The following is a 25506-nucleotide window of genomic DNA, read 5'->3' as shown; positions in this document are numbered from 1 at the left end:
CATTTTCATTTGTGAATTAAATGGATCCTTAATTTATACATCAGGTAACGTGCATTCTGAATTAATTGTTGTCATCATCTAAGTCTTGTCCCAATTAAAAGGGGTTGGTTACATGAATCCTATTTTGTCATGTCCATTCTTACATTTAAGTCTCAACTTTAGAAGGAGTGCAAATACAAATATATAGAATGCAAAACTTTATATTTTTTCATATCGTTTTATATGTATTTATATTGTACACATCTACATTTGTACTCTTTCCAAATAGAGTCTAATATTTTATTATTATTTTCGTCTAAAACTTTTTGGTCTACCCTTAGCTCTGCTAGCCCCTTCACACAAATATATAGAGTGCTAAAAATCCAAAATGAACATAGCACAAGCACTAATTTATTTTGGGGTAAACAAGAAAGGTACACATGGAAGTAACAAGGAGATAAGGATCTTATTTTGGGGTAAACTGCTAGTAGATGCACTTCACACAAAGTTGGTCATTCAGTGACTTATTAGGGTACTAATACAATGCCATTTGTAACTTATTTCTCGGCCTCCAGAGCAAGAGCATCATATCCTTCCATGTTCTTAGCTATAAATTCCATGTAATCAGTTGGCTCAGGGACGCAAACTGGGGTGTATTATATAAGCTAGTGACTTAGCAACGTGTTCCTGCTATGTCCACTTTACATTCAAGTTCTGCCCAACCACTTCCAAGATGAGCATTCAATAACCTTTCTATTCATTGTTATTATTGTGAAACATCATGTATTAATTTCAATTCATCTCTACCAATTCGCCGCCTAACGGGAGAGCAACCATCTTCCAACTAGTAGGAGTCTCTATGTCTTCATGGAGACTCCATCTCTACCAATGAACAGGCTAATAGGCGATCATCAGTCCTACGCAAGAAAGAAGTATGTGTTATCAACTTAAACGGTTGTATCATCCTTGGCCTATTAAGCTTTACATTAAAGAACCAAAAGGTGATGGAGATTCATCTTCATTGCTACAAATAGGACTGTTTTCACCATAACTTGTGAATTTTGCAAAATGGTAGAAACCTGCTCAACTCATTCTCCGCCATAGAGAGATCCCGCTTCACCAGCCACATCAAAGAAGATAAAGAAAAAAAAAAAAAAACAAAACAAAGAAGTAGAGAAAAGACAAAAAAAAAAAAACAAAAAACAAAAAACAAAAGAGGAGATGAGATAAAGGGAGAGGGAGAGGTAGAATACTAGAAATTAACCTTGCAGACAGGCGTGAGAGAATAACTCAACCAAACAGGTGAGGAGTCCGGATCTCCTGCCCACACAAACTCTGCCCATGTTTATCGCACCCACACATAGAGAACATCTCATCCTCTACATAGTATTATGCAGGAGGAGATGTTCCCAATTCACAGGGATAGTATATTGTGGGTAGGCGTGGACAAAGTTCTCATAGGCAGGAGATCTGGAGTCACGGGTGAGAGGTACACAGGCAAGAGTACAACAACTCCTTTGGTCCTTTTAGGGTTCTCTAACGTATAATTGTAGAATTTCAATGAATTTTATTTTATTTATTTATTTATTTTTCTCCAAGGGGCTATACAACAGGGTAATCCATCTCCCAGATAAACCCCTCAACCTAAAGGGGTTCTATCCCACAAATTAATTTCCACTACAACCAGCAGAAGGCTTTATCAATCAATCAATCACTTGGTTGATAAAAGAACAAAAATAAAAATGTGTCGTAATTTTTATTATTATGAATAAAATTAAGTCTTTTAAAAATAAATATTCTCCAAAACCCAGGTGGAGAAATGATTAACAAAATACAATAGTGTAAACAAAACCCACTCCTGTTTTTCCATTTATCACATAGGTGGCATTTGATAAATTTGAAATATGAAGTCTGAAATCTGAAAAGTTAGAAAGATATTAAAAGTGTCTAAAATCTGAAAAGAGGCATAGATGCTTTTCTACTTTTTAGAGCATCTAAACAGATAATGTTGTTTTTGTTGGATCAATTCTACAACATCTGAAATTGCTTTGTTTTAATATTTTACCCCTGGAACAAACTATTCTGTAATTGTGAATGCAGTTAGCACCATTTCATATAAAATAACTTATCAAATTCAAAATAATATCAAAATTATACAAAAAGTTAATAAAAATAATTATTCACTAATAAAAATATTAAAATGTAATAAAAATAAAATTAATCAATAAGAGTTAATAAAATTAATTTTTAATAAATAAATAATTATTTAATTATTAATAATGTTGAAATAACACAAATAAAAATAATAAATTACATAATAATTTATAATAATTACTAAATATAATTTATAATTATAAATAATACAATAAAAGTTAATAAAAATAGTTAATCACTAATAAAAAATAATTAATGTTTAATAAAAATATTAAGATAATTAATAATTAGTAAAAATAATTTATAGTTAATAATTATTTTTATTATTAATACTTAGCCGCCTTGCAGCGGCGGTGGTCGGAGAGACAAGTGTGTGTGTGTGTGTGAGAGAGAGAGAGAAGGGTAGCGTGTGTCATTTCTAAAAGATTGGAAGGGTAAATTTGATAATGCATCTGCTCTTTCACACGTCTAAGCACGTTTAGAGCCGGTCCACACGCTATGGTTTTTAGATCTATAAGCCCAATTCAGATCGATTTGAGGAGACACTAAACGGATCTGCGGTCTGAAAAGCAATATTTTATGTATATATTTATATATATATATATATATTATATGTATTATAATTATATAATAATATATAGTATATACTATAGAAACCGGATTCAGTCAGTGCAATGCCCATTCAAACAACCATCATAGCCTTGCATTGGTAATATCTCCCCATGAAGTAAAGCATTGAGGTATGGAGATATTCCCAATGCAAGGCTGTAACACTGTTCGAACAGTGTTTGAATGGGCCTTGCACTGACTGAAGCCAATCTCTATAATATATTAATAAAAGAAACAATTTTTTTCAATTTTATTATACTAATTTATTTAATTATTGTATATATAGGCAATTGAATATATCAAAATTCATATAAAACTAAAATTTTAAGTTTTTTTTTTCATTTTTTAAATAAAAAGGCAAAAATAGCTTTGGCCGGTCCATGGCCCGACTTGGAACAAGGTTTGACCCATGGGCCAGCTTGGCCTGTAGCATTGCACGACACGACACAGGCCTGGGCCATGGACCATGGGCTGTATCGGGCTGACCCCTAAAATTTTCATTGGGGAGGGCGGCACAGCCCATGACGGCCCATAGGCCAACACGACACGGCCCGCACTTTGCACAGCCTGCCCGCAGCCCATGCTGTACCAGCCCATCACGGCCCACTTTACCCCTCTAGGTGACATGTTTCTGAAAACTCGTAGCAGAGGCAACAATACGCAAGATAGAAAAATATGGGGGTAGAGGAAGAAAGGCTTTAGTGTAAAAGCTTATTTATGATTTTGGTGTTTTGGGTTGTTGTTTTGTTTTCAGTCTGAATAGGAGATTGGGCTGACCTAGGCCTTTTTGGGTCTAGTTTTATTTTCTGGATCTGATTTATTGTTTCTAGGCTTTCTATGTGGAGTGGTTTTTTGTGTGTTGTGGTCTTGGTTTTATGGGCTTGAGATGACGTCTTGCTCACTTGGCATGGGCTCTTCTTGGTTTGTTCTATTGTATATTCTCCTTATCTTCTCTTCTATTTTTTTTTTTGAATGTATATACCTTCCACCAGGCAATGAAATAGGAGAGACAAACAACAAAATCCCTAAGTCGTTGTACATAGATGGTTTATCCTAAAAGTACCCTTATCACTTCATATTACTTCATATTTAAGTAAATCCTCCCCCTCCCACCCCATTAGACTTTGTGATTGGAGAAGAAATTGAATGCTTGTATTTGGGACTCAACATTTCATGTAGGTGTCATTTTCTGAGCTCCATACTTGCTAGATAATGATAGACTAAGTATAAATAACAAACACCCTAAGTTAGATAAGGGCTGTCAACAAGTAGGGTTTGATTTGGGACAGACTATACCAGCAGTCCCAAACTGACTATTAATTAGGGCAAAATCATAAATCCAGAAGTTTCCCGATTATTAATCAGGATAATCAGGTTTGACCCGATTAGTCCCAATTATACTTACATCTACAATTTTTTAATTATTTTAGTAACAACTTAAACCTTCATTTATTTAATAATATAACTTTAATAAAAATGTCAATAAATAGTGAATTGTTTATTTGTCAAAAAATCAACAAGTGCTTTTATTCAAGATTTTCTTATACATTGTCTACCAAATTTACTCTTTTAGAGATAAAATGTAATGAAAATTACAAGAAAATTAGGAAAGATTTATGTATTTTTAACTCAATAATTGGTTTGAGCCTTGATCAGTTTGGAACACGCAAGAAGTAGAACCATTGCCTGCGGGACGGTCCGGATGGATATGAGGAATTGCGGGATGGGAATGGGAAGTGGCTCCCCGTCCCTGCCTTCCCATTGCCATTCCTTTCCCTCTCTTGGGAATGAAATACCATTCTAATTGATTTTAATTCCGATTGTAATTCCCATTGCTATAAGAAAGACTATTCCGATTCTAATTCTGAAGGATTTCAATTCCAATTCCAATTGTAAACCAAATAGATCTTTAATTTATACATGAGGTGATGTGCATTCAGTACTAGTTGTTATCATCATCTAAGTCTTGTCCCAATTAAAGGGGGTTGGTTACATGAATCCTGTTTTGTCATGCCCATTCTGTATAATTAAGTCTCAATTTGAAAGGAGTACAAATACAAATATATAGAGTGCAAAACCTTGTATTTTTTTTATTGTTTTGTATGCATTTATACTGTACATATCTGCATTTGTACTCTTTCTAAATAGATCCTAATATTTTATTATTATTTCCATCTAAATCCTTTTGGTCTGCCCTTAGCTCTTCTTGCCCCTTCAACTTATAATCACCTTTTCCTATGGTGTAATTAATATCAATGTATTAAAAATATTCAACTTAGAAATGGGTATATGTGTGTGGTAGATTAGAGGCTCAATTGCATTAAAGGAGTTAATTAATTATTAATGTCATAAATTACATAGTAAAATATAAAAGTAGATAAAGTTACAAAATAATATAAAAATTTTAGACAATTTGCAGAAGTGTTATTAAGCATATCTCTAATATCATTTACTTCACAATATACAATATCAAAAGAGAAGAAAAACAGATGTAAAGTGGTGACATTAATGACAGAAGTGACTAAAAATATGAAAAGAGAAAAGAGGGCAAATATCTAACTCTTGACCCACTAATGAGGTCAAATGATTCAGAAGTTCTACCAGTTAGGCCACCTGGTAATTGACTCACAAAACAATTTGGAGATGGATCCATGGACTGAAAACACTGGTCCTGAATCTAGTTTTAGATGCCAACGGTGGGATGGCTCAATTGGTATGTTAGCAGGTTTATTCAAGCAGAGATGTGGATTCAATTGCCACGACCACGACTTTGGGGAGGGGTTATTAGCATGGTGCTGCGCAACTGAAGGTGTATCACCAAATACCAAAAATAAACTAGTTTTGAACATCCAAAGATAGTTTATGATCCACCCCAATCAAATACTTGATTCAGATAAGATTTGAACATCAATGTATGGTGATATTACTCTAGACAATTAACATACATTTGTCATTTCTAGTTCATTTTATTAATAAAACATAATATTTACATAACTTTTTAAAATATAATATCCAAATCCCTTATGAGTTTCTCTTGCATCCAATGTATACAATTTCTTTGAATCCGAATATAAAGAAATAAGATGGAATTTGCTTCGCCTATCACGATGGAGCATGGTAAACTCACACAATAACAAACAATGCTAGGTAAATTACAAGTGTTGGGAACTTGGGATTGTCTTATTTTTCAACATTAGATTAGGCTCTAATCTAATGGCGGATGTAGTTCCCTCTGTAGGTTAAAGTGGGTTTTACATATAGAAAATGTTTCTTTTGAATGTAGGATTTAAAGAGAAGAGAAATTTCTCTATTTTTGTTGGAGAGAAAAGAAAAAGAGTAAGTACATAAATGTTTGTGGTATTTGTGAATAAGTGGATGTAGTGTTTATCAAGACCAATAGAAGTTTGTGGTATTTCGCACGAATAGAACATATCCAAAGTGGTTGAAAAATAATCCAAGGTGGGAATTGTTAGAAGTTCTGTCTAATTTTTCAACCATTGGATTTAGTTATAATTTAACAATAGGTATAATCTCTCCTTTAGCTAGCTAGGTAGGTTAAGATGGATTTTACATAAGAACAAGTTTCTTTTGTATATAGGATTTAAAGAGAGAAAAAATGTAAGTACCTTTTTCGCTAAAGAGAAAAAAAAAAATTGAATGTATGAGAGAAGAAGGGTACTCCTAGGCTATGTTTGGTTTGAAGGAAAAGGTAGGGAAAAGAAGGGAAAGGTAAGGAATCTATACAAGCCAGTGTTAGTGTAAGAATAGTTTTCTCTTGTTTTATTATTTAAGCTAAGAAAGAAAAGGGAAAACAAGTGCACAAGGGTTCAGTGTAGATTTGAGTAACTAGTCACAAGGTATCCTGTACTATTTCTCATTTGTTAATAGTTATGAACAACGGTTTTCGTCTATCCTATAGACGTTGAAAATATGACCGAACCATGTAAATACTTTGTATTCTTGGTGATACTTGTTTTTATTTATCTTTACTTCAATTTTGTATATTTTGTTACTCTTTTATTATCTTGATTGGCATTGTTTCAAATATCTTTTGGTTTTATCTTGTGAATGTTTGTTGTGATCACAACAACAATAGATTTTTTGCATATACCTTTTTCAAAAGCTCTAAGCATTCAGTAGGGTAGGTCACAAAAACTTGTGATGTATTTACTAGCATATAGGGGTTATGTCATACTACAAGTTGTCAAGTGCATAAAACATGACTCTCTATAATTTATTTAACATTTCAGAAAATTATTTTGAAGGGGCTTCTAATAAATTCTTTTACATCATATTGCATTTAGAAGAAGTTAATAATAATGGCTTCTAATTTCATGTGTTTTGAGAAAGCCCTTTATAAAGAAAAGGGTAAAAGTATTAAACCTCCCCACAGATTTCTCATTAAATAAATACTAGAACCTCTCCTCTCTTTCTTGAAAGGACATAAACCTTCCTTCAAAGAAAAACACACCGTTATATCTAACTTAATCAATAAAAAGACTCTTCTACCCTAAATATTCTTTTAATTTTCCAAACATATTATAAGGTTTGATCTGAGACTCAAAAATTTTATACAATTAAATAATAAGAACAATTTCGTCTCACCATTCACCTTTGGTTTGTTCACAAAGCCTTTCCCCCTTGATTTTGAACATTGAATCTCTACATTAGCAAAAAGGGAGAAGCAAAGATAATCATGGTTAACATGAAGCGCAAAAATAAAGTGTGAAAAACAAAACAAAATAAACCTTCCTTAAAAGAAAAACACACTGTTATATCTAACTTTGAACCATGCATCTAACAAATTTTAAAAGTGAGAGCTCAATTCTTTATCAACATCCAAATCAAACATAGCACACTCATTTATTATGGGGTAAATAAGAAATGGTACAGAGGGAAGAAGCAAAGGTGATACATGACAAAGACCTTAAACTAGTAGATGCACTCCATACATGTATGGTTAACTATAAGTCATCCAATGCTTTATTAAATTACTAATACAACACCATCTACAACTAATTTCTAGGACTCCAAAGCAAGACCATCAATTCCTTCAATCAGCTTTTCTTCAAATTCCATGTAAACAGTTGGTTCAGGGATACTTTCATTTACTTTCTCATATTCTATGGAACATTTCACTGAGCTCTTGTGATCTTTTGGGATGACCTGAAAGTGCACCTTGAAGACTTTGTAATGCTCCATGATATCTCCATCATAGCATCCGAGTGTGATTAAATGTTTTTCTTCGTCTACATTTTCAATCTTTACATGTGCCCTTGAAACATTTGTTCCATCTACAACCAACAAAGACACCAAAATCAGTCAAAAAATTTGTTATGGTTTTGAAAATCGGACCAAACTAGACAATTGAGTAAATTGACTCAGGAATTGGTTCTGTTTCACCCTAAAATCATTTCTTAGACAAAAACCGTTGATATGATTAATAACCCGCTGGCTCAAGCGGTCAAAATATGAATCCGTTGATCCAAAATTTGGTTTTGACTGTTTTTCAATTTTAATTATTTTTTAATTAAAATGGACCACCCATTCGAACCAGACAATTCGACTATTCAACTTGGAAACCAATCCCAAAACGGTTTAACTTGGGAACCAGACAATGGACTTCCATGGTAGCAACACTCTCTTGCAAATAAACCTCCAATGAAATACAAGTATATATACTAGCAGGTGACTATATATTAGTATTACCTAAAGAAAAAGTAAAGTGTACGGCCGAGCCTATGTTCTTTCCATCTCCTTCAAGTACTTTCGTGCTGTGAGATTCATGAACTACAGCTTTGTGGAAGAGGTTTGGAAGATCCTTGAGACAGTGGAAGAATTTCTTTGGAGAGGCCTTTATCTCCTTCTCACACTCGAGCTTACCGGTAAGAGCCATGACGATATAAAACGACGTAATGGTAATACACAATGGAAAGGAGGGGATTGACGAGAGGAAATCAAATTTGTATGCAAGACACTCAACACACAACCTGGGGTGTGTTATATATAATCTGGTGACTAGGGACCCGTTTGGGAGGGATGAGATGAAGGATTCATCTAAACGGGTTGAGTTGCTTTGAATCATTCCAAAATAATGTTTGTTGAAAGAGATGAAGAGGACAACCCTGAGCCATTAAATGACCGATCGACAGCAGGTTTGGGCCTTCTCGATGCATAACTGCAGATCTGAAAATATTATTATAATATACAATATAATAGCACTGTTCTCTGTACTCTGTACTTTTATGACGCAACTCTGGATCAACCGTTCAATTTGTTAGTAAAATAACGAGCATTATTTATTTTTTTGGTAGGGCAAAAAAATAAGGAAAAATAACAAATACCTCCCGTATTATGGGGTATGTGACAACCCCCTTCGCTAAAATCCGCTCTTGCAATATTTTTAATCCCTATCTTACCCTTTAGACCAGTTCATGGGCCGGGTAATCCGACATGTCGGCCCGGCCCCTGGACAGGCTTGAACATAGATTTGAGCCTACAGGCTTGACCTCGGGCCTAAAAGCCCGAGACTGACTATTTTATGTGTCGGGCTCAAGATTTGTTAAAAATGTCCAGCCTGACTTTTAGGTTAAATCAAAAACCCTAAATATCCTAAGTTCCTAACCCCTTTCTTCTCATTCATCTCTTTCTATCCAAACCTCTCATCTTAGTAGTGGAACATTTGCCGGCACAACTTCACACTCTTAGACAGACAGAACCAGCGAACAGTCATCGGCGCAACCAACGAACTCCGGTGGATCGGCGGTGAGTCCTCTCTCTCTCTCTCTCGTTCCTCTTCTCACTTCTTCGAGAAAGTCAAAATCTCAGACGTGAACTCAGGCACCGACGAGGCGGCGAACACAGGCACCGGTGGCGGCGGTGAGTCCTCTCTCTCTCTCTCTCTCTCTCTCTCTCTCGTTCCACTTCTCACTTCTTCTCTCTTAGAATTTCAATGCGAACTCAGGCACCAACGAGGCGGCGAACACAGGCTTTGGCGACGGCGGTGAATCCTCTCTCTCTCTCACAGGCACGAACTCAGCACTGGCGAATACAATCACCGGTAGTGAGTTATTTCTTCTATTTGGTCGGGCTTCAGGCTTTTTATTAGGGCTGGGCTCGGGCCTAACAAAATCATGTTTATGAAGAGTAAAAGCCCGACCCGACCCAACCCATGAACAGGTCTACTACCCTTGTAATAACTATTCGGACAATTTGGAGAAAAACATTATTCATTTTCCTCGACCTCACGATACATGAACAGTAGCGGCAGCAATCTCTTATACCTTAGATTCCTTCACATTTCTCTCTCTCTCTCTCCCCCCAATCTCTCTTCTTCCCCTTCCCCTTTCTCTCCTCCCCTTTCTTCTTCTCGCTTTCCTCTATTCTGTCTGTTTTGTCCATGTTGTCCAAACTATCCAAGTATCAGGGTTTCGAGGAGGTACAGGAAGAAGATGAGGTTCCTTGGACATCAGAGTTTGGGATTGGAAAAGGTGACAACTACAATGACGACAGAAACACTGGGTTCATCTTAATCTGACGTGCAAGATGTTTTCTCTACCGGGAATGGTCCATTGAAGGCATCTCGCATCGTTCCACAACCCGATGGAAAGCATACTTCGACTCCTACAAAAATTCCACTAAGCTGGTAATTAAATTACCTAAAAAAAAATAGTAAAACATGGTTCTCTCCCAGCTATTTATTAACCCTGATATTTGGATAGTTTGGACATAACAAACAGAACAGAGGAAAGTGGGAAGAAGAAAGGGGAGGAGAGAAAGGGGAAGGGGAAGAAGAGAGGTCGAGGGAGAGAAAGAGAGGGAGCAAGAGAGAAATGTGAAGCAATTTAAGGTATAAGGGATTATTGCGATTGTTGTTTGTGTATCGTGAGGTTGGGGAGGATGAATAGTATTTTTCTCTCAATTGTCCAAATAATTATTACAAGAGTAGTATAGGGATTAAAAAATATTGTAATGGCGGATTTCAACGGAAAACTAACAAAAGGGGGTCTTTGTCTCATGGTCACAGTACAGGGGGTCTTTGTCGCAAAACAAAGTACAGGGACCATCTTTGTCATAGTTACTGACCCCATAGTACGAGGGGGTGTTTGATAGATTTTTATTTGTCAAAGGAGAGGGACCCGCATATTTACATGGTTAAATTTTTTATTTTATTTTCGCAGATTTTTATTTGATTTAAGACACTTATCATATTTTATATAAAAGAATGGTCCACATCATTTATTGTTTCATTTGAGATTCATAACTTATGCCTATATGCTAAATTTGATTTCGATTTTTTATTTAATTTATAAAATTAAATGGGATTTAATTTGCAATTAACAATTTATATTTTTTCTTCGTTTTAACTTATGTAATAGGCATGGCAAAATCCTAAGTACAGGGCAACTATTATTTTGTTTGTGATTGAACAATTGTATGGAAAGTTTGATTTCAGTATTTTAGAGAGGTGGAGATATTTTAAGAAGCAATAGATAATTGAGTATTTTTGACAGTATATAATTATAGATAATGTTAAAAAATTAAAAAAAATATAAGTTTAGACAAATAGTGTAGAAGGAAGGAGAGGAGATGCTAATAAATCTAAGGTAAATTATTAGCTTTATTTGGTTAATAAATCTAAGGTAAATAAATGAAGTTAATATATCCAATTATTTAACCATTTTACTAAAATTCAATCATTTTCTTTTTTGGAATAATCATTTAATCATTTTTAATAATTATTGGATCATTTTGCATTTCTTTTTATAAACTTAATAATGCATATGCTATATATTAATAAAATACATAAATTAATTAACTGAATAATTAGTTTTATGTACTAAGTTATTAATTTAGTTTAATTAGATATGTTATTAATTGAATGGAATTATTAAGTCAAAGTAATCAACTTTAACTGAATTAAGGGACCAATTTAAAAATTCAATGACTTATATGGTGAATGGGAGCATCTTCTCCTTGCATAAAACTATATAGGAGGATGAGATATTTTGCATATGCCGCTGCAATGTTACGTAGGTAGGCGTGGACAAGAAATCTCTTGTTGAATTTAATAAAATAGGTAGGCGTGGACACCAGATTCAAGATTAATATCATACAATTGAATGGACTTAATTATTTGTCTTGGGCTAGAGGAGTTACAGTTGCTTTCAGAGCAAGAGGAAAAATAGGATTTGTAAATGGAGAATCTAAAGCACCAAAAAAGGGTGATCCTAAGTGTGTTGAATGGGAGATAAATGATCAATTGATTTTATCCTGGATGCTTGGAATTATGGAACCAAAAATATATGATATTTTTGGGATTCTATTTGTGATATGTATGAACAAAATAATGCTTCAAAAATATTTAAGATACAATAAGAATTAGTTCAAGCTAAGCAGGGAGACAAATCTTTCAATGACCATCTTGGATTTATGAAGAAAAAATGGGATGAACTTCGTAAGTATCGTCCTCCAACAACTAACCCAAAAATTTTGCAAACTAGAGAAGATGAACCTAAAGTTTTTCAGTTATTTGCTAGTTTGAAGCCTGAATACAAGTTCTTGAAAAGACAGTTACTAGTGGACCAGACTCCATCCCTAATGGATGTGTGTGCCCCTATTCAACAAGAAGAGACTAGATTACATGTCATGAATCCAGATACTAAAGGAGTAGGGGAACTTGTAGAAAACAATGCTTTCAGTGCTAAATATGATTAAGAAAACTCTACTTTGTATAGTGGAAAAGGACCCAACTCTACCAAGGGGTATGGAAATGGTAATCGTGTGTACTGTGAGCATTGCAAAAAACTTGGACACATAAAGGAAAAGTGTTGGATCCTATACCATCATCTTAGGGCCAACAAGAACAAAGACTCCAAGGATAATATCTTTACCTTTGGAGAGAATTACTCAAGTGTTACAAAACATCATTCAAAATTTTGGTGAGCAATTGTTGATTCTACTCACGCAAGACTCTTCTACCTCCTTGGCTCAAAGTTTAGTAATATCTTTACCTTTCTTTCTCTTTCCGACAATTCTAATTGGATAATTGATTTAGGTGCAACAAACCACATGTGTAATAACTTAACTCATATTTCTAATATCTCTCTGTTAAACAAACTATCTCTATAGCCAATGGGGATCACATTCTTGTTCAAAGAATTGGAAAAACTCAACTACTTTCATCCAATTCTGATGTCATGCTCATTCCTTCATTCTCTTCAAATTTGTTGTCAATAAGCAAAATTACTAGAGAACTGAACTATAATGTCATATTCTCTTCTCATAATGAGACATTTCAGGATAAAGCCATAGGGAGATTGGTGAAGGACATCTCAGTCATGGTCTATATTGTTTTGATCATCAGAAATTAACTCTCAAGGCTAATAACACTCACGAAGATGTCTCTCGGGTATGGCACAAAAGATTGAGACACCCATCAAATAAAGTGCTACTTCTCTTACATCCCACTCTTATTTTGGATTCTAGTAGTTGTGAAGTTTGTCATTTGTCTAAACAACATAGATTTCCTTTTGCTTGTAGCTTGCATCTTTGTGAGAAACCATTTGATTTAGTACATTTTGATTTGTGGGGACCATCACCTATTGATTGTCGAGAAGGTTTTAAATATTTTATTACTTTCTTTGATGATAAGTCTTGAACCACCTGGATTTATTTGCTGAAATCTGTTGATTCTCGGCAAGGTTTTAGATATTTTATTACTTTCGTTGATGATAAGTCTTGAACCACTTAGATTTATTTGCTGAAATCTAAAAGTGAAGTGTTTAGTGTTTTCAAAGATTTTTTCCAAATGGTTCTTACTCAGTTTAATGCTTGGATTAAAGCTTTTAGAACTGGTAATGGTACTAAGTATGATAACAAACATTTTGCATCATACTTCAAAAGTGAAGGGATCATAATGAAACCTCTTGTGTAGGAACTCCTCAATAAAATGGAGTTGCTGAGTAGAAAAATAGATATCTTGAGGTTACTAGGTCACTTATGTTTCAAATGAATCTTCCAAAATACTTTTGGTCATATGCAGTTTTAGCTAGTTGCTATTTGATCAATATGTTGCCTAGTAGAGTTTTGAATGATAATTCTCCTTTAGAAGTTATCAAAGGACACAAAATTGATATCTCTCACCTTCGGGTTTTTGGGTGCATTTGTTTTGTTCACCTACAAAATGCTAGAAAACTTGATCGCCATGCTTCTAAATGTGTCTTCGTTGGACATTCTTCTACAAAAAAAACGGGTATAAATGCTATGATCCCAAAACTAAGAAATTATATATCTCCCTAAATGTCTCATTTGTTGAGAATGAATCCTATTTTCAGAAATCTTTGGGTCAAATTCAGGGGGAGAATTATGGTGAATTTGCCCATTTTCCTCTTTTTAGTGAAGATGTACATTTAAATGGCATTATAGATCAAATAGGTGAACAAATAAGTGACAATAGAGATGTTCATGACGAAAGTCATCCAATCTCTACTCAAGAAGATAGTGTTGATCCTATGGAATCCATGGTTGAACTTGAACCTGATCATACATTATAATCACATACGCCATTCAATGACCAAAATCTTCCTTGAAGGTTATCATGTGTTCATCAACCTTTCGTTAGACTTCAAGACTTTTACACTTATTATGTAGCTTCGTTCCCGATTCAAGACTATGTTTGCTATGATAATATATCTTCTTCTCACTTGGCCATTCTAACTTCCATTGAAAAACGTATTAAACCATTTAGCTTTGATGAAGCTAAAGACCATCCGATATGGAGGAAGGCCATGGATGAAAAACTTCAAACCCTCAACAGAAATCATACATGGGATATTGTGCCATTACAAAAGGGAAATAAGTTTGTAGGATGCAAATGAGTCTACAAAATCAAGTACAAGAGTGATGGTTCTCTAGAACATCATAAAGTAAGATTGGTGGCCAAGGGCTACACTCAAACCTATGGAGTTGACTACAAAGAAACATTTGCTCCTATTGTAAAAATGAATATTAATAGAGTGCTTATGTCAGTTGCAGTAAATTATCTCATCCTCCTACATAGTTTTATTTGAAAATGTAGTTAACCATTTTTAAAATAGTGTTTTTAAAAAATTAAAGCACCACATGTCTAAAAGAAAGAAATTCTCCATTGACAACTTTCCTTTAATATTTATTATATATAATAGATTTTTTGCTGGTTTCACAGCTTCTACCTTAATATGTCACGTGTAAGTATTAGGTAGGAAAGTGACAGCCTGTTGGATGAAACAGTGTTCATCATAAATACAGTTAATCAAGAGGTTATAACTTTTGTGACCCAACTATATCATTACACGAAATCAACACAAATGAACCTATTTTATTAAATTCACCATGAGAGTCCATAATGACGTACAGTCTGGATAAGAAAAAAAGGGATAAATAGACTACAATTCATCTCAGAAATCTGAATTAAATCCCCCAACTAATCTACTAGCAGTCTTTCTATAAATCGCATCTTACATGCGAATTTGGCATCAATCCACGGGTAGGGTTCAGCCCACCCTAGGGGTAGATTGAACTATAAACCCCCACCCCCCCAAAAAAAAATCAAATTCATTTACATTCTCTTGGGTTATACCGTCTTCCTCTCTCTGTCTTTGTCTCTCTCTTTATTATTTTCTTACCGTCAAACCTTCCTTCATGTGCGGACAACAGATAGGGGTGAGCAAAAGAACTCAAAAAATTAATCAAACCAACCAGTATACATATATGTCTATATATAATAAACTGCCAATTAACCAAACCGACCAGTATACATATATGTCTATATATTTTATGTATTTTAAATTAATAAATATGCATTATATATGTAAATATATATTTATAATATATGATATATTATTTATTATTTAAAATATAATATTTTTATTTATAATTATAACTTTTATTGTATATTTATATATATTTTTATAATATATTATAAAAATTAAAAAACCAAAAAACCAACAAATTGAACCGGTCAATCGACTAATCAAATGGTTTTGGTTCGGTTTCGATTGTTGGTTTTCCAAAAACTAGTAATACCGATTCGACTACAAAAAGAAGGCCCATGGTTCAGTTAACTGAACTATAAGCACCCTAAAACATAAATCCATAATGCCATGGTTAAGCATGTCCCAACAAGAATCAACCAGCAACAGGGAAAGTACCTAATTACCTACAAAGTCATATAGAAAGGTGGTAAGTAGGTAAGTGGGGAAATTATTAATATGATCCTCTTTGTTGGAGGGAAAATTTATTTATATTATACTTTGGGCCTAGGGCCACTTTAACACTCCAACTTTAAAATGCGATAATTCAATAATCAAAATTTTAAAATGTAACAATTTAGTACCTACCATTAATTAGCCCTTAAACGACATAAAAATATACAAATATCCTTCGGATGTGATCTAAGCTTCTTTACCCCTGATCCGCTAAGCTGTTGGATTTCCGAATTTCACATCACTTCATGCATCTATAGCCAGGGATACACTTTCTTGCTCGACAATGGAAGACGCTCAATGATCATATCATTTTTCTGTCAAGTGTAGAGCTCAACTTAAACAGGTGGCCGTGATGAGACTCTCGATATTGAAAATCAGGAAGAACTTATCAAAATGAACACTAATTAATAGTTTGTCTATGTTCGGGAGATTCCCACTCCATCTGTTAGGAAGACATAAATAGAGGGCATAATTGAACAAGAAACTTTCAAAAATTAAGGAAGAATAAGGACTTATTTTTTAGGCTACTAATTCAATAATTTGATCCAAGAAATAATTTCTGTGGATACATTTGGGGCAATGGAAAAAACAGAGAAGATAACATTTATCCTTGACCCAGTTTGTTTGTATTTTGATTGCAAGGATTACATTCGCACACAGATCTTCATCTTTTGAAGGATTTCCAAACCTCTTTTCAAAAGTGCAAGCCATTTGCACACAAATTCCTCTGGATTTCCAAATCTCATCCCCCAAGTAGCTAGGTCGGTGGCATCACCGATGACATAATCAAAGGTCAGCAGCAACTACGTTCATGAGTCCAAGTGAACATCGTAGAGGTGAAATCAAGGTTCAAAATATTAATATACTTGATACGCCGGTAGGGGTGTATTGGGCGATATTGATACTCTTTGTTTTTAATTTGTTTTTAATACTGGTTCAAGGGGCCGGTTCAAGGCTCCTCTAACCCCTTAACCGGTCAAAACCCCGATACACTCTTTATCGGAACATATCAGAGAGCTCCCGCATGATATATATCAGCCGCTACGGATCAATCATGTTGATACTTTCAACCTTGTTCTGGGGCTTATCATCAAACAAAGATGCCAAGTACAAAAGATTCAGAAGTCCAGGTGAATTGAGTGGCATATGGCTTTAAGATATAGACCCCATACAATTACTCAATTTAATTGTCCAGTTAGGATGGTCAGAACTCGCCACACCTTAGATTGGACTCAAGTTGGAAAACAGAGATTCACCCCATTTATTTCAGGTTTGGTGTGTTTGTCATGCTAATACAATTATTTTTGAAATCTAGAATTATAATTTGTTGGAGCAGAATTTTAACCAAACAAGGCCTAATAAACAAATGATTCAAAGTAGGCAAAATAAATGGTGTATGAACTGCACAACAACAAAGAAAATAAAAGAACCAATGATAAAATGATACATCACATTTAAATCTTTAATATTATTAAAGTTTTTAATGATATATACATTATCAAATATGAACTAATAAAAGGTAAATAAACCATGCGATATCTTTATTGTGATTGGTTGAAATTAATTTGGATTTAACATACAGGAAATTGATATACATTAATTGTGATCGGACTCTTTAAAATATTATTATGCATCAGTGTGATCAATGTACTGAAATTGATACTTTGAACAATACATATAAGAAACTTAAAATTGAGAGTCTTGTAGAAATCATTTGAATATTACAAGATATTCTATTACTTTATATATCATAATCTTAGCTGTAAATTTCTAGAATTTAGGCAGTAATTATGCTCTGTAAATTAGCTAGCTATAATTACGCTCTATAAATTAGCTAGTTGTCGCTCTGTTCTTTTTCTCCTAATTTCTAAGCTTCTATACTTGTACAAATTCTCTCGTCTACTACAGAATGAATTATAGAATTCAATATTCCTTTTCTTCCGTGTTTTAGTTCCTACCGTCTTCATTTTAGTTCCTATGGTTTTCATGGTACCAGAGCCAATACTGATCCTTGAATCCTACAACCCTCAATCGCCATGTGTGAAGAAAATTCCTCAAATACAACCAAAAGTTAAGCATCTAGGTTGATGTCTGAACATAATACCTCTTCCCCTTATTTTCTAAATTCATCTAATAATCCAGGCACAATTCTAGTTTCTTGTCTCCTCAAAGGTGAGAATTATCCAACACAGAAACGTGCTATGGTGAAAGCTCTTCGAGCCAAAAACAAGTTGTATTTTGTTGATGGCTCTATGTCCAAACTAGATGACGATGATCAAGAAACTCAATCTTGGGAAAAATGTAACTCAATGGTAATCTCTTGGATTTTCAATGCCTTGGTTCCAGAATTACAAGATAGTGTTGCTTATGTAGATATAGCTTGCGAGATGTGGATAGATTTGTAGGAACGCTTCTCTCAAGAAAATGTACCACGCATTCATGAGTTGAAAAGAGAAATTTGTCTTGCACAACAGAAGGATCTGACTATGGATGCCTAATACACCAAATTAAAAGGTCTTTGGGATGAGTTAGCAACCTATTCTTCTATCCCTTCATGTACATGCGGTGCTGGAAAAGAAGTCATGGCAGAACGAGAGAAGGAAAAAGTTCATCAATTTCTTATGGGATTGAATGATCAATAAGGAATCATTCAATCTCAAATATTAAACATGGAACCTTTTCCTTCAATCAACAAGGCTTATGGCTTTGTAACCAAAGAAGAAAAGCAACAAGCCAATGCTTCAATGGGTCGTAATCAGTCAACAGAAGCAGCAACCTTTGTTGTCCAACCCTCTAGAAATCAGAAAAGGGAATTTAATGGAGAGCAACCAAGAGAGAATCAACAAAGAGGGACAAATAAATCAAAATGTGCATATTGCAACAAACCTGGGCATACTAAAGAAAAGTGTTTTAAGCTGGTTGGATTTTCTCCGAGTTGGCAAAGCAAAGCAAAAACTTCAAACGAGATGATAGAATCTGCTTCATCCAATAATGCCATTTTGGGTTCAAGTTAGTCTATGGGTAAAGAGTTTAGTCTCACTGAAGAACAATATGAGCAGCTCATGTCCTTATTGCCCTCTGCTAGCCAGAATGTAGCAAACTTTGTTGGTAAGGTCATCTTTCATTTGATCGATTATCTCTAATTCCTGAATTATCTAGTTTATCTTTAAAAAATTTGAACAAATGTTGTGATGTATGCCATCGTGCTAAACAAAATTGAAATGTTTTTCCTTTAAGCAATAATAAATCTGATTTCCCTTTTGATTTGCTTCATTGTAACATTTGGGGTCCTTATAAAACCCCATCTCTTTCTGATGCCCATTATTTCCTTACTATTGTGGATGATTGCACAAGATGCACATGGGTTTATCTCCTCAAACACAAGTCAGAAGCACAAAAACACTTCATTCAATTTCATGCTATGGTTAATACCCAGTTTAGTCGTGGTATCAAACAAGTTAGGAGTGATAATGGTCTAGAATTTACTACTGGTCCTATGTCTAACTTTTTTTTCTTAATGGTATTTCACATCAAACATCTTGTGTTGGTACCCTGCAACAAAATTGAATAGTAGGGCATAAGCATCGTCACTTATTAGAGGTTGCTCGTGCTCTTCGATTCCAAACAAACCTACCAATCAAATTTTGGAGTGAATGTGTTTTGATTGCAGCCTATCTAATAAATTATACTCCTACACCTAAATTGTTTTGCAAGAGTCCTTATGAGATGTTATTTTCAAAGCCTCCAGTATACTTTCATTTACGTGTCTTTGGTTGTTCGTGTTATGTGCATGATAAAAATCGATCAAAAGATAAGTTTGCACCTCGTTCCAAGCCTTGTATTTTTATTGGTTATCTTATGGGACAAAAGGGATATAGAGTATAACATGGAATCACACAAAATCTTTACATCACGAGATGTCATTTTTTAGGAGAATTAATTCCCTTTTTCATTCTCACAACCCTCCAAAAGAACCAAATGTAGTAGTTCCTTTACCAATTATTGATTCTTTGGAGACATCAGCTATTATGCCTCCTTGTCACAATTCCAAAATACAATGTCCACAAACTGATTTTGAAAATAATATTACCACACCTGCCTCCGTTGACTCTAACCATTAGGTTACGTCATCATCTCAAGACTCACCTACACAAATCTCGACCAAACAATCAAGTCCCACACAAAATTCTCTTCCTAACTCATCACAACCTCAAAGGACTCGCCGCTTTCACTCTCGTCTTGATGATTATGTGTGTTAGCTTCCTGGAGTAGATAAGCTATCACAACCTACACCCAATGCAGTTTCTTCAAGTATTCCTTATCTTATGTCATGTCATTTGTCTTATTCTCCTTTTATTCCATCTCATCAAGTTTTTCTTGCTAATATTTCTGTTGTTAGTGAGCCTAAATCCTTTTCCCAAGCTGTCAAAGACCTGAAATGTTGTGAGGCTATGAAATAGGAAATTTCTGCTCTATAGAAAAATCGTGCTTGGAGCTTAGTGCCATTACCCTTAGGGAAGAAACCAGTTGGTTCTCGTTGGGTATACAAAGTAAAATACTAGGTTAGATGGTTCTATTGAGTGCTATAAGGCACGATTGGTAGCCCAAGGATATATACAAATTGAAGGTTTGGATTATACCAAAACCTTTGTTCCCATTGCAAAATTAACTATTGTTAGGTGTTTGTTGGCTGTTGTTGCTGCAAAAAAATTGGGAATTACATCAATTAGATGTGAATAACGCTTTTCTCCACGGTAATTTACATAAAGAAGTTTATATGTCTCCTCCTCCGTGTTATCTTTCACCAAGTGATACTCGTGTTTGTCAGCTTCATAAATCTTTGTATTGGCTAAAACAGGCTCTTCGTCAATGGTTCGAAAAGTTCTCTTTGTCGTTGAGGAAATTTGGCTTTGTAAAATCTCATAATGATCATTCTCTCTTTACTTTGACTGGAGGTACTTCTTTTCTTGCTCTCTTTGTCTATGTGGATGACATGATTATTGCCGGGAATTAATGTTTTGCAGATTCAAAAGCTCTACATGTTTCTCTGTAAAGGATCTTGGTACTCTTAAGTATTTTCTTGGCTTAGAGCTTGCCCATTCTCCTCTAAGGATATCTTTTTACCAGTGCAAATACACTCTTGACCTCTTGAAAGAAATAGGAATGTTTGGTAGTAAACCAACTTCTTTTCCTATTCCGCAACAGCATCGACTGTCTTTAGATTGTGGTGAAATGTTAAAGGACCCAAGCCAATATCGTCGCTTAATTGGACGTCTCATTTATCTCACTGTTTCTCGGCCCGATATTATTTATGCAGTACAACTTCTCAATCAATTCATGCAAAAACCTTGTCATCCTCATCTTGATGCTTCCTATCATGTTCTTCGTTACTTGAAGAGTTCTCTTGGTTAAGGTCTTTTTTTCCCTTCAAACAGTGATTTTCATATCAAAGCTTACTGTGATGCTGACTGGGCAAGTTGTCCGATGGCACGACTTACAGGGTATTACATTTTCCTTGGTGTGGCTTCTATCTCTTGGAAATCCGAGAAACAGCCCATAGTCTCGCGCTCCTCTGCAGAATCAGAATATCGGTCTATGGCTGGGCAAGTCGTCTACTACAGAATGAATTATGGAATTCAGTATTCCTTTTCTTCGGTGTTTTAGTTCCTATTGTTTACAGAGAGCTCAAATTCAATTATCAAACATCAAACACGTACAGCAAACACATATATGATAAAGACCTCAAACTGGTAGATGCACTGCATACATTGGTGACTGTAGTAGGTCATTCATTGCTTTATCAAATTACTAATACACGGCCATTTACAACTTATTTCTAAGCTTTCAGAGCAAGAGCAACAATTCCTTCCAACATCTTTCGTGCAAAGTCTATGTACTCAGTTGGTTCTGGAACACTTTCATTTAATTTTTCATATTCTATACAGCATTTTGCTGAACCTGTGAAGACCTGACAGTGCACCTTGAATACTTTGTAGTGCTTCATGACATCTCCTTCATAGCATCCAAGTGTGACTGAATATTTTTCCTCGTCTACAGCTTCAATCTTTACAGCCGTGCTCGAAACAGTTTTTCCATCTACCATCAACAAAGACACCAAAATTTGTCAAAAAATCTGTAATTTTCATCACTTCTCTTTGTTAAATAGCATATAACCATGAACAAATCCAACAAGTCTTCATCTCAAAACAAAAAAATAAAAGAAAGAAATTCATGGGATGTTTGGATTGGGGGTTGCAGAAGATGTCTGTCTATATATAACCTAAAGCATAATTAAAGTGTATAGCAGAGCCTATATTCTTCCCATCTCCTTCAAGTATTGTTGCGCGGTGAGGTTCATGGACTACAGCCTTGTGAAAGTGGTTCGGCTGGTCCATAAAACAGTGAAAGAACTTCTTTGGATCGGCCTTGATTTCCTTCTCATACTCGAGCTTACCAGTAAGAGCCATGACAATGTATTAATACACAGAAAGGAGGGGATTGACGAGAGGAAATGAACTTTGTACGCAAGACACTCAACACACAAACTGGGGCGTATGATATTAGGGGCCGTTTGGGAGGGATGAAATGAAGGATTCATCAAGGGTGTTCAGTTTATTCTTTGAAGCATTCCAAATGACTGATTGACCGCAGGATTTACGATTTGTAATTAATCAACAAGCTTTATCTAGAAGAATCCGCCGGATTTATGATTTGTAATTAAAAAACAAGCTTTAATCAAATGAAAGAGACGGTCATCATACATGTAAGGTCTTTAATTCTTTATGGGTCGAGTCAGAAAATTGTTTTGAGGAGAAATGCGAGAGTTTCGCAGGTGCAATGTCTTAAAGCCACGTACGTATTAAGTAGAAAGTGGGAGCCAATTGGATCACTTGGATTTCAATAAGGGTTAAACTGATGTTTTTGTTCTAAATAAAAAACACAGATGATCATTATCAACAACCCTTACCCTAATTATAAGTGTGGATTATATCAATTCAAGAAAGCAAATAAGTAAGGGGAATTCATACTTAATGGCAGTTTGGATTTCAAAAGAAATTTCATTTTCATTTACTGGTTTTTGGGTTAAATTCATACTTACTGGCAGTTTGGATTTCAAAAAGAAATTCCTTTTCATTTACTGGTTCTTGGGTTACAGTGATGCCCCCTCTTCTCCTTCTCTGTTTACTTTCTTTTCTTTTCCTCCGTATCTTCTTTCCTCAAACTGTGCCAGAAAACCGACCCACACCCGCCGTTATGTAAGCTCCAGTAACCATCAACCGACGGCAGGGCAAGTACCCAATTATCCACGTGTCAAACCATCAACCGACGGCAGGGCAAGTACCCAATTATCCACGTGTCAAAATTTTGAGATTAAAATATGATGATATGCTCTGTTCCTCCATTAATTAGTTTATTAACAATTTTAACTTACAGCCAAACGCTCTGAGCTCAGGAGGAAAAATCAATATTTCAACAGTGTTACCATTCACAGAACCGAAACCAAAGAAAAGCAGAAATGGTGTCATTCTTGCTATTTCATGTTCATACATCTCACAACCCACCAACAGTTTGATTCGTCCATTAACAGTTGCGAATAGCATGATTTTGGAACCATCCTTGACCTACGGTTGGACCTTATATATGGCTTGGAAACCATCCAACTGGTTATATATGATTTTGGAGCCATTAACAACATACCATTCATTCAAACAGAACAGTCCAACAGCTGACCCAGAAGAAACCGGTGGCCAAAGCGGTTCGGATTACCCCGTCGGTTTTTAAAACATTGCTGAACATAGGCTAAGAGGAATTAATATCATTGAATCCTGCAATTGAAAGTTAGGATAAGTTTAAGAGGAAATAAATTTAGTCATGTATTGTATGAATTTGTTAGATTCATATTTTAAATTTATAGTTTGATTTATATGAATCTGTTGGCCCCGAGAGATTTTAAACGTTTTAATCAATGTAGACTTTTATTGTTAATGGCTCAGGGGTTTCGGGTATGGCTCAGGACCTGATTTCATGCGATGAAGGAAGAGGGATTTGGATTATATTCCCAGATTCTGCATGGGTGTGGATAATTAGGTAACAGGGTGCCTTAGGCCTAGGTTCATTAATGAAATCCGTGTTCCAATTATTAACTTATGTGATTGGCTCAAGGTAGCCAAGGACAGAAGTGCAACTTGGATGGGTTGGGTTAGAGACTTGTTAAAAATTTTAATGGCTCCTGCCTAAAAACCTTGGCATTGGCCACCTAATTTCAAAGTTATCAAAGACATTGGTTTTGCTACCGTGATGTTTTTTGATGAGGGATAATTTGGTCCTTCAATGACATCATGACACGTGGCATCTCAGAATAATTGGGTGTCATTTCAGCACAATGTAAGTAAATCATCACATTGGTACCACGTAAACAGATCACCTTGGACACTTTATGACTGCATCAGTGACCTTGGGGCCACCCTGGTAGACCGAACTGCGAACAGCTAGATGGGATCTCAGGTCAGTATATGATGCGACCTACTTCCATCGGACTACTCCGGTCGCATCAAAATGTAGGTCGGCATGAGAGGCAACCTACTTCTACCGACCTGATTCAAGTTCAGCTAGCGACCTGACAGATCTCCTCCTCGAGTGAATTACCATCTCCAACTTATCCTAGATCACAATGCTCGACCGTTAGACCCATCTATCCGCATCGGATTTGATCGAATGGACCTTATCCTTTGTGTGGATCACGTATTCGATTGAGAGATCTCCTCGAAACATGGTCGACATGGTTTCCTAGGAATCTCAAACGCATTACAAGAAGCTTCCGATTGCTTACGGCTATATAAAGGCGTCCCCTCCCTTAGAAAAGGTACATAGGATTCAGCTCTCAAACACTCTAGCTCTTTCGCTCTTTATCTCTCTCCAAAATCTCTAGCTCGCTAACTTAAGCATCGGAGTACCCACCTCGGGTAAAGCATCCTAAGCACTCTAAGACTATCCTTTTGTAGACCGACCAACGAACTCGCTAGCTCGACATCCGAGTTGCCCTCCAATAGGGAGTTGTCAGATCACACATCATCAATTGGCACTGTTTGTGGGAACCGCTACTTAAAACCCAAGTTCTCAACCCTCATTTTAAATTTGCACTCAATGGTAGTTATCCTGAATAACACTCGTCAGCTTTGTTCGCGAGGTAGCCTCTATAGGTCTAGCCCTTTGTGGCTCCCACGGGAGTCAGTGACCAATGGACTACGTAGTTGCCCTTGTAGGTCGAGCCTTTCAAGGCTCTCGTGCAAGTTGGTGACCTACAAATAGTAGAGCCACCCCTACAGGTTGAGCTCCCTATGGCTATCGTAGGAGTAGACGGCTAGCGTCTTTGAGGATAGATGTAGTGTAGATGTGGCATCGACCTACCATCCAACACCAACAGTAGCACACATGTTGATGATTTTATCACAAGGGAGACAGAATTTGAATGACCAGCTCAGGCATTCTTTGGAAATCGGGCCCTAAGTCTCCCAGC

At 35.5% G+C, this 25506-nt stretch overlaps 2 protein-coding genes and 1 long non-coding RNA gene across 3 annotated transcripts; all 3 read right to left on the bottom strand.

Annotated features, from left to right (window-relative positions):
• Nucleotides 1–374: 374 nt before the first annotated feature.
• On the bottom strand, nucleotides 375–7762 carry LOC148852168 (uncharacterized). Its single transcript, XR_016099248.1, has 2 exons — nucleotides 7348–7762; nucleotides 375–896 (listed from the first exon to the last, which is right to left on the bottom strand). It is a non-coding gene; the product is annotated as an uncharacterized LOC148852168 (long non-coding RNA).
• Nucleotides 7763–7764: 2 nt separating this feature from the next.
• LOC148852167 (MLP-like protein 43) lies at nucleotides 7765–8638 on the bottom strand. Its single transcript, XM_088945741.1, has 2 exons — nucleotides 8452–8638; nucleotides 7765–8036 (listed from the first exon to the last, which is right to left on the bottom strand). Exons 1-2 carry the CDS (start codon nucleotides 8636–8638, stop codon nucleotides 7765–7767), a joined length of 459 nt encoding a protein of 152 aa, XP_088801867.1.
• A 13187-nt stretch (nucleotides 8639–21825) lies between these two features.
• Nucleotides 21826–22456, bottom strand: LOC148852166 (MLP-like protein 43). The gene is made up of 2 exons (XM_088945740.1): nucleotides 22270–22456; nucleotides 21826–22085 (listed from the first exon to the last, which is right to left on the bottom strand). The coding sequence occupies exons 1-2, from the start codon at nucleotides 22454–22456 to the stop codon at nucleotides 21826–21828; spliced, it is 447 nt and encodes a 148-aa protein (XP_088801866.1).
• Between the last annotated feature and the right edge of the window lie 3050 nt (nucleotides 22457–25506).

Source organism: Nelumbo lutea, chromosome 5 (genome assembly GCF_056320005.1).
Source record: "Nelumbo lutea isolate HS-2025 chromosome 5, American lotus-T2T, whole genome shotgun sequence".
NCBI lineage: Eukaryota > Viridiplantae > Streptophyta > Magnoliopsida > Proteales > Nelumbonaceae > Nelumbo > Nelumbo lutea.
This window is presented reverse-complemented; position numbering and strand designations above follow the sequence as displayed.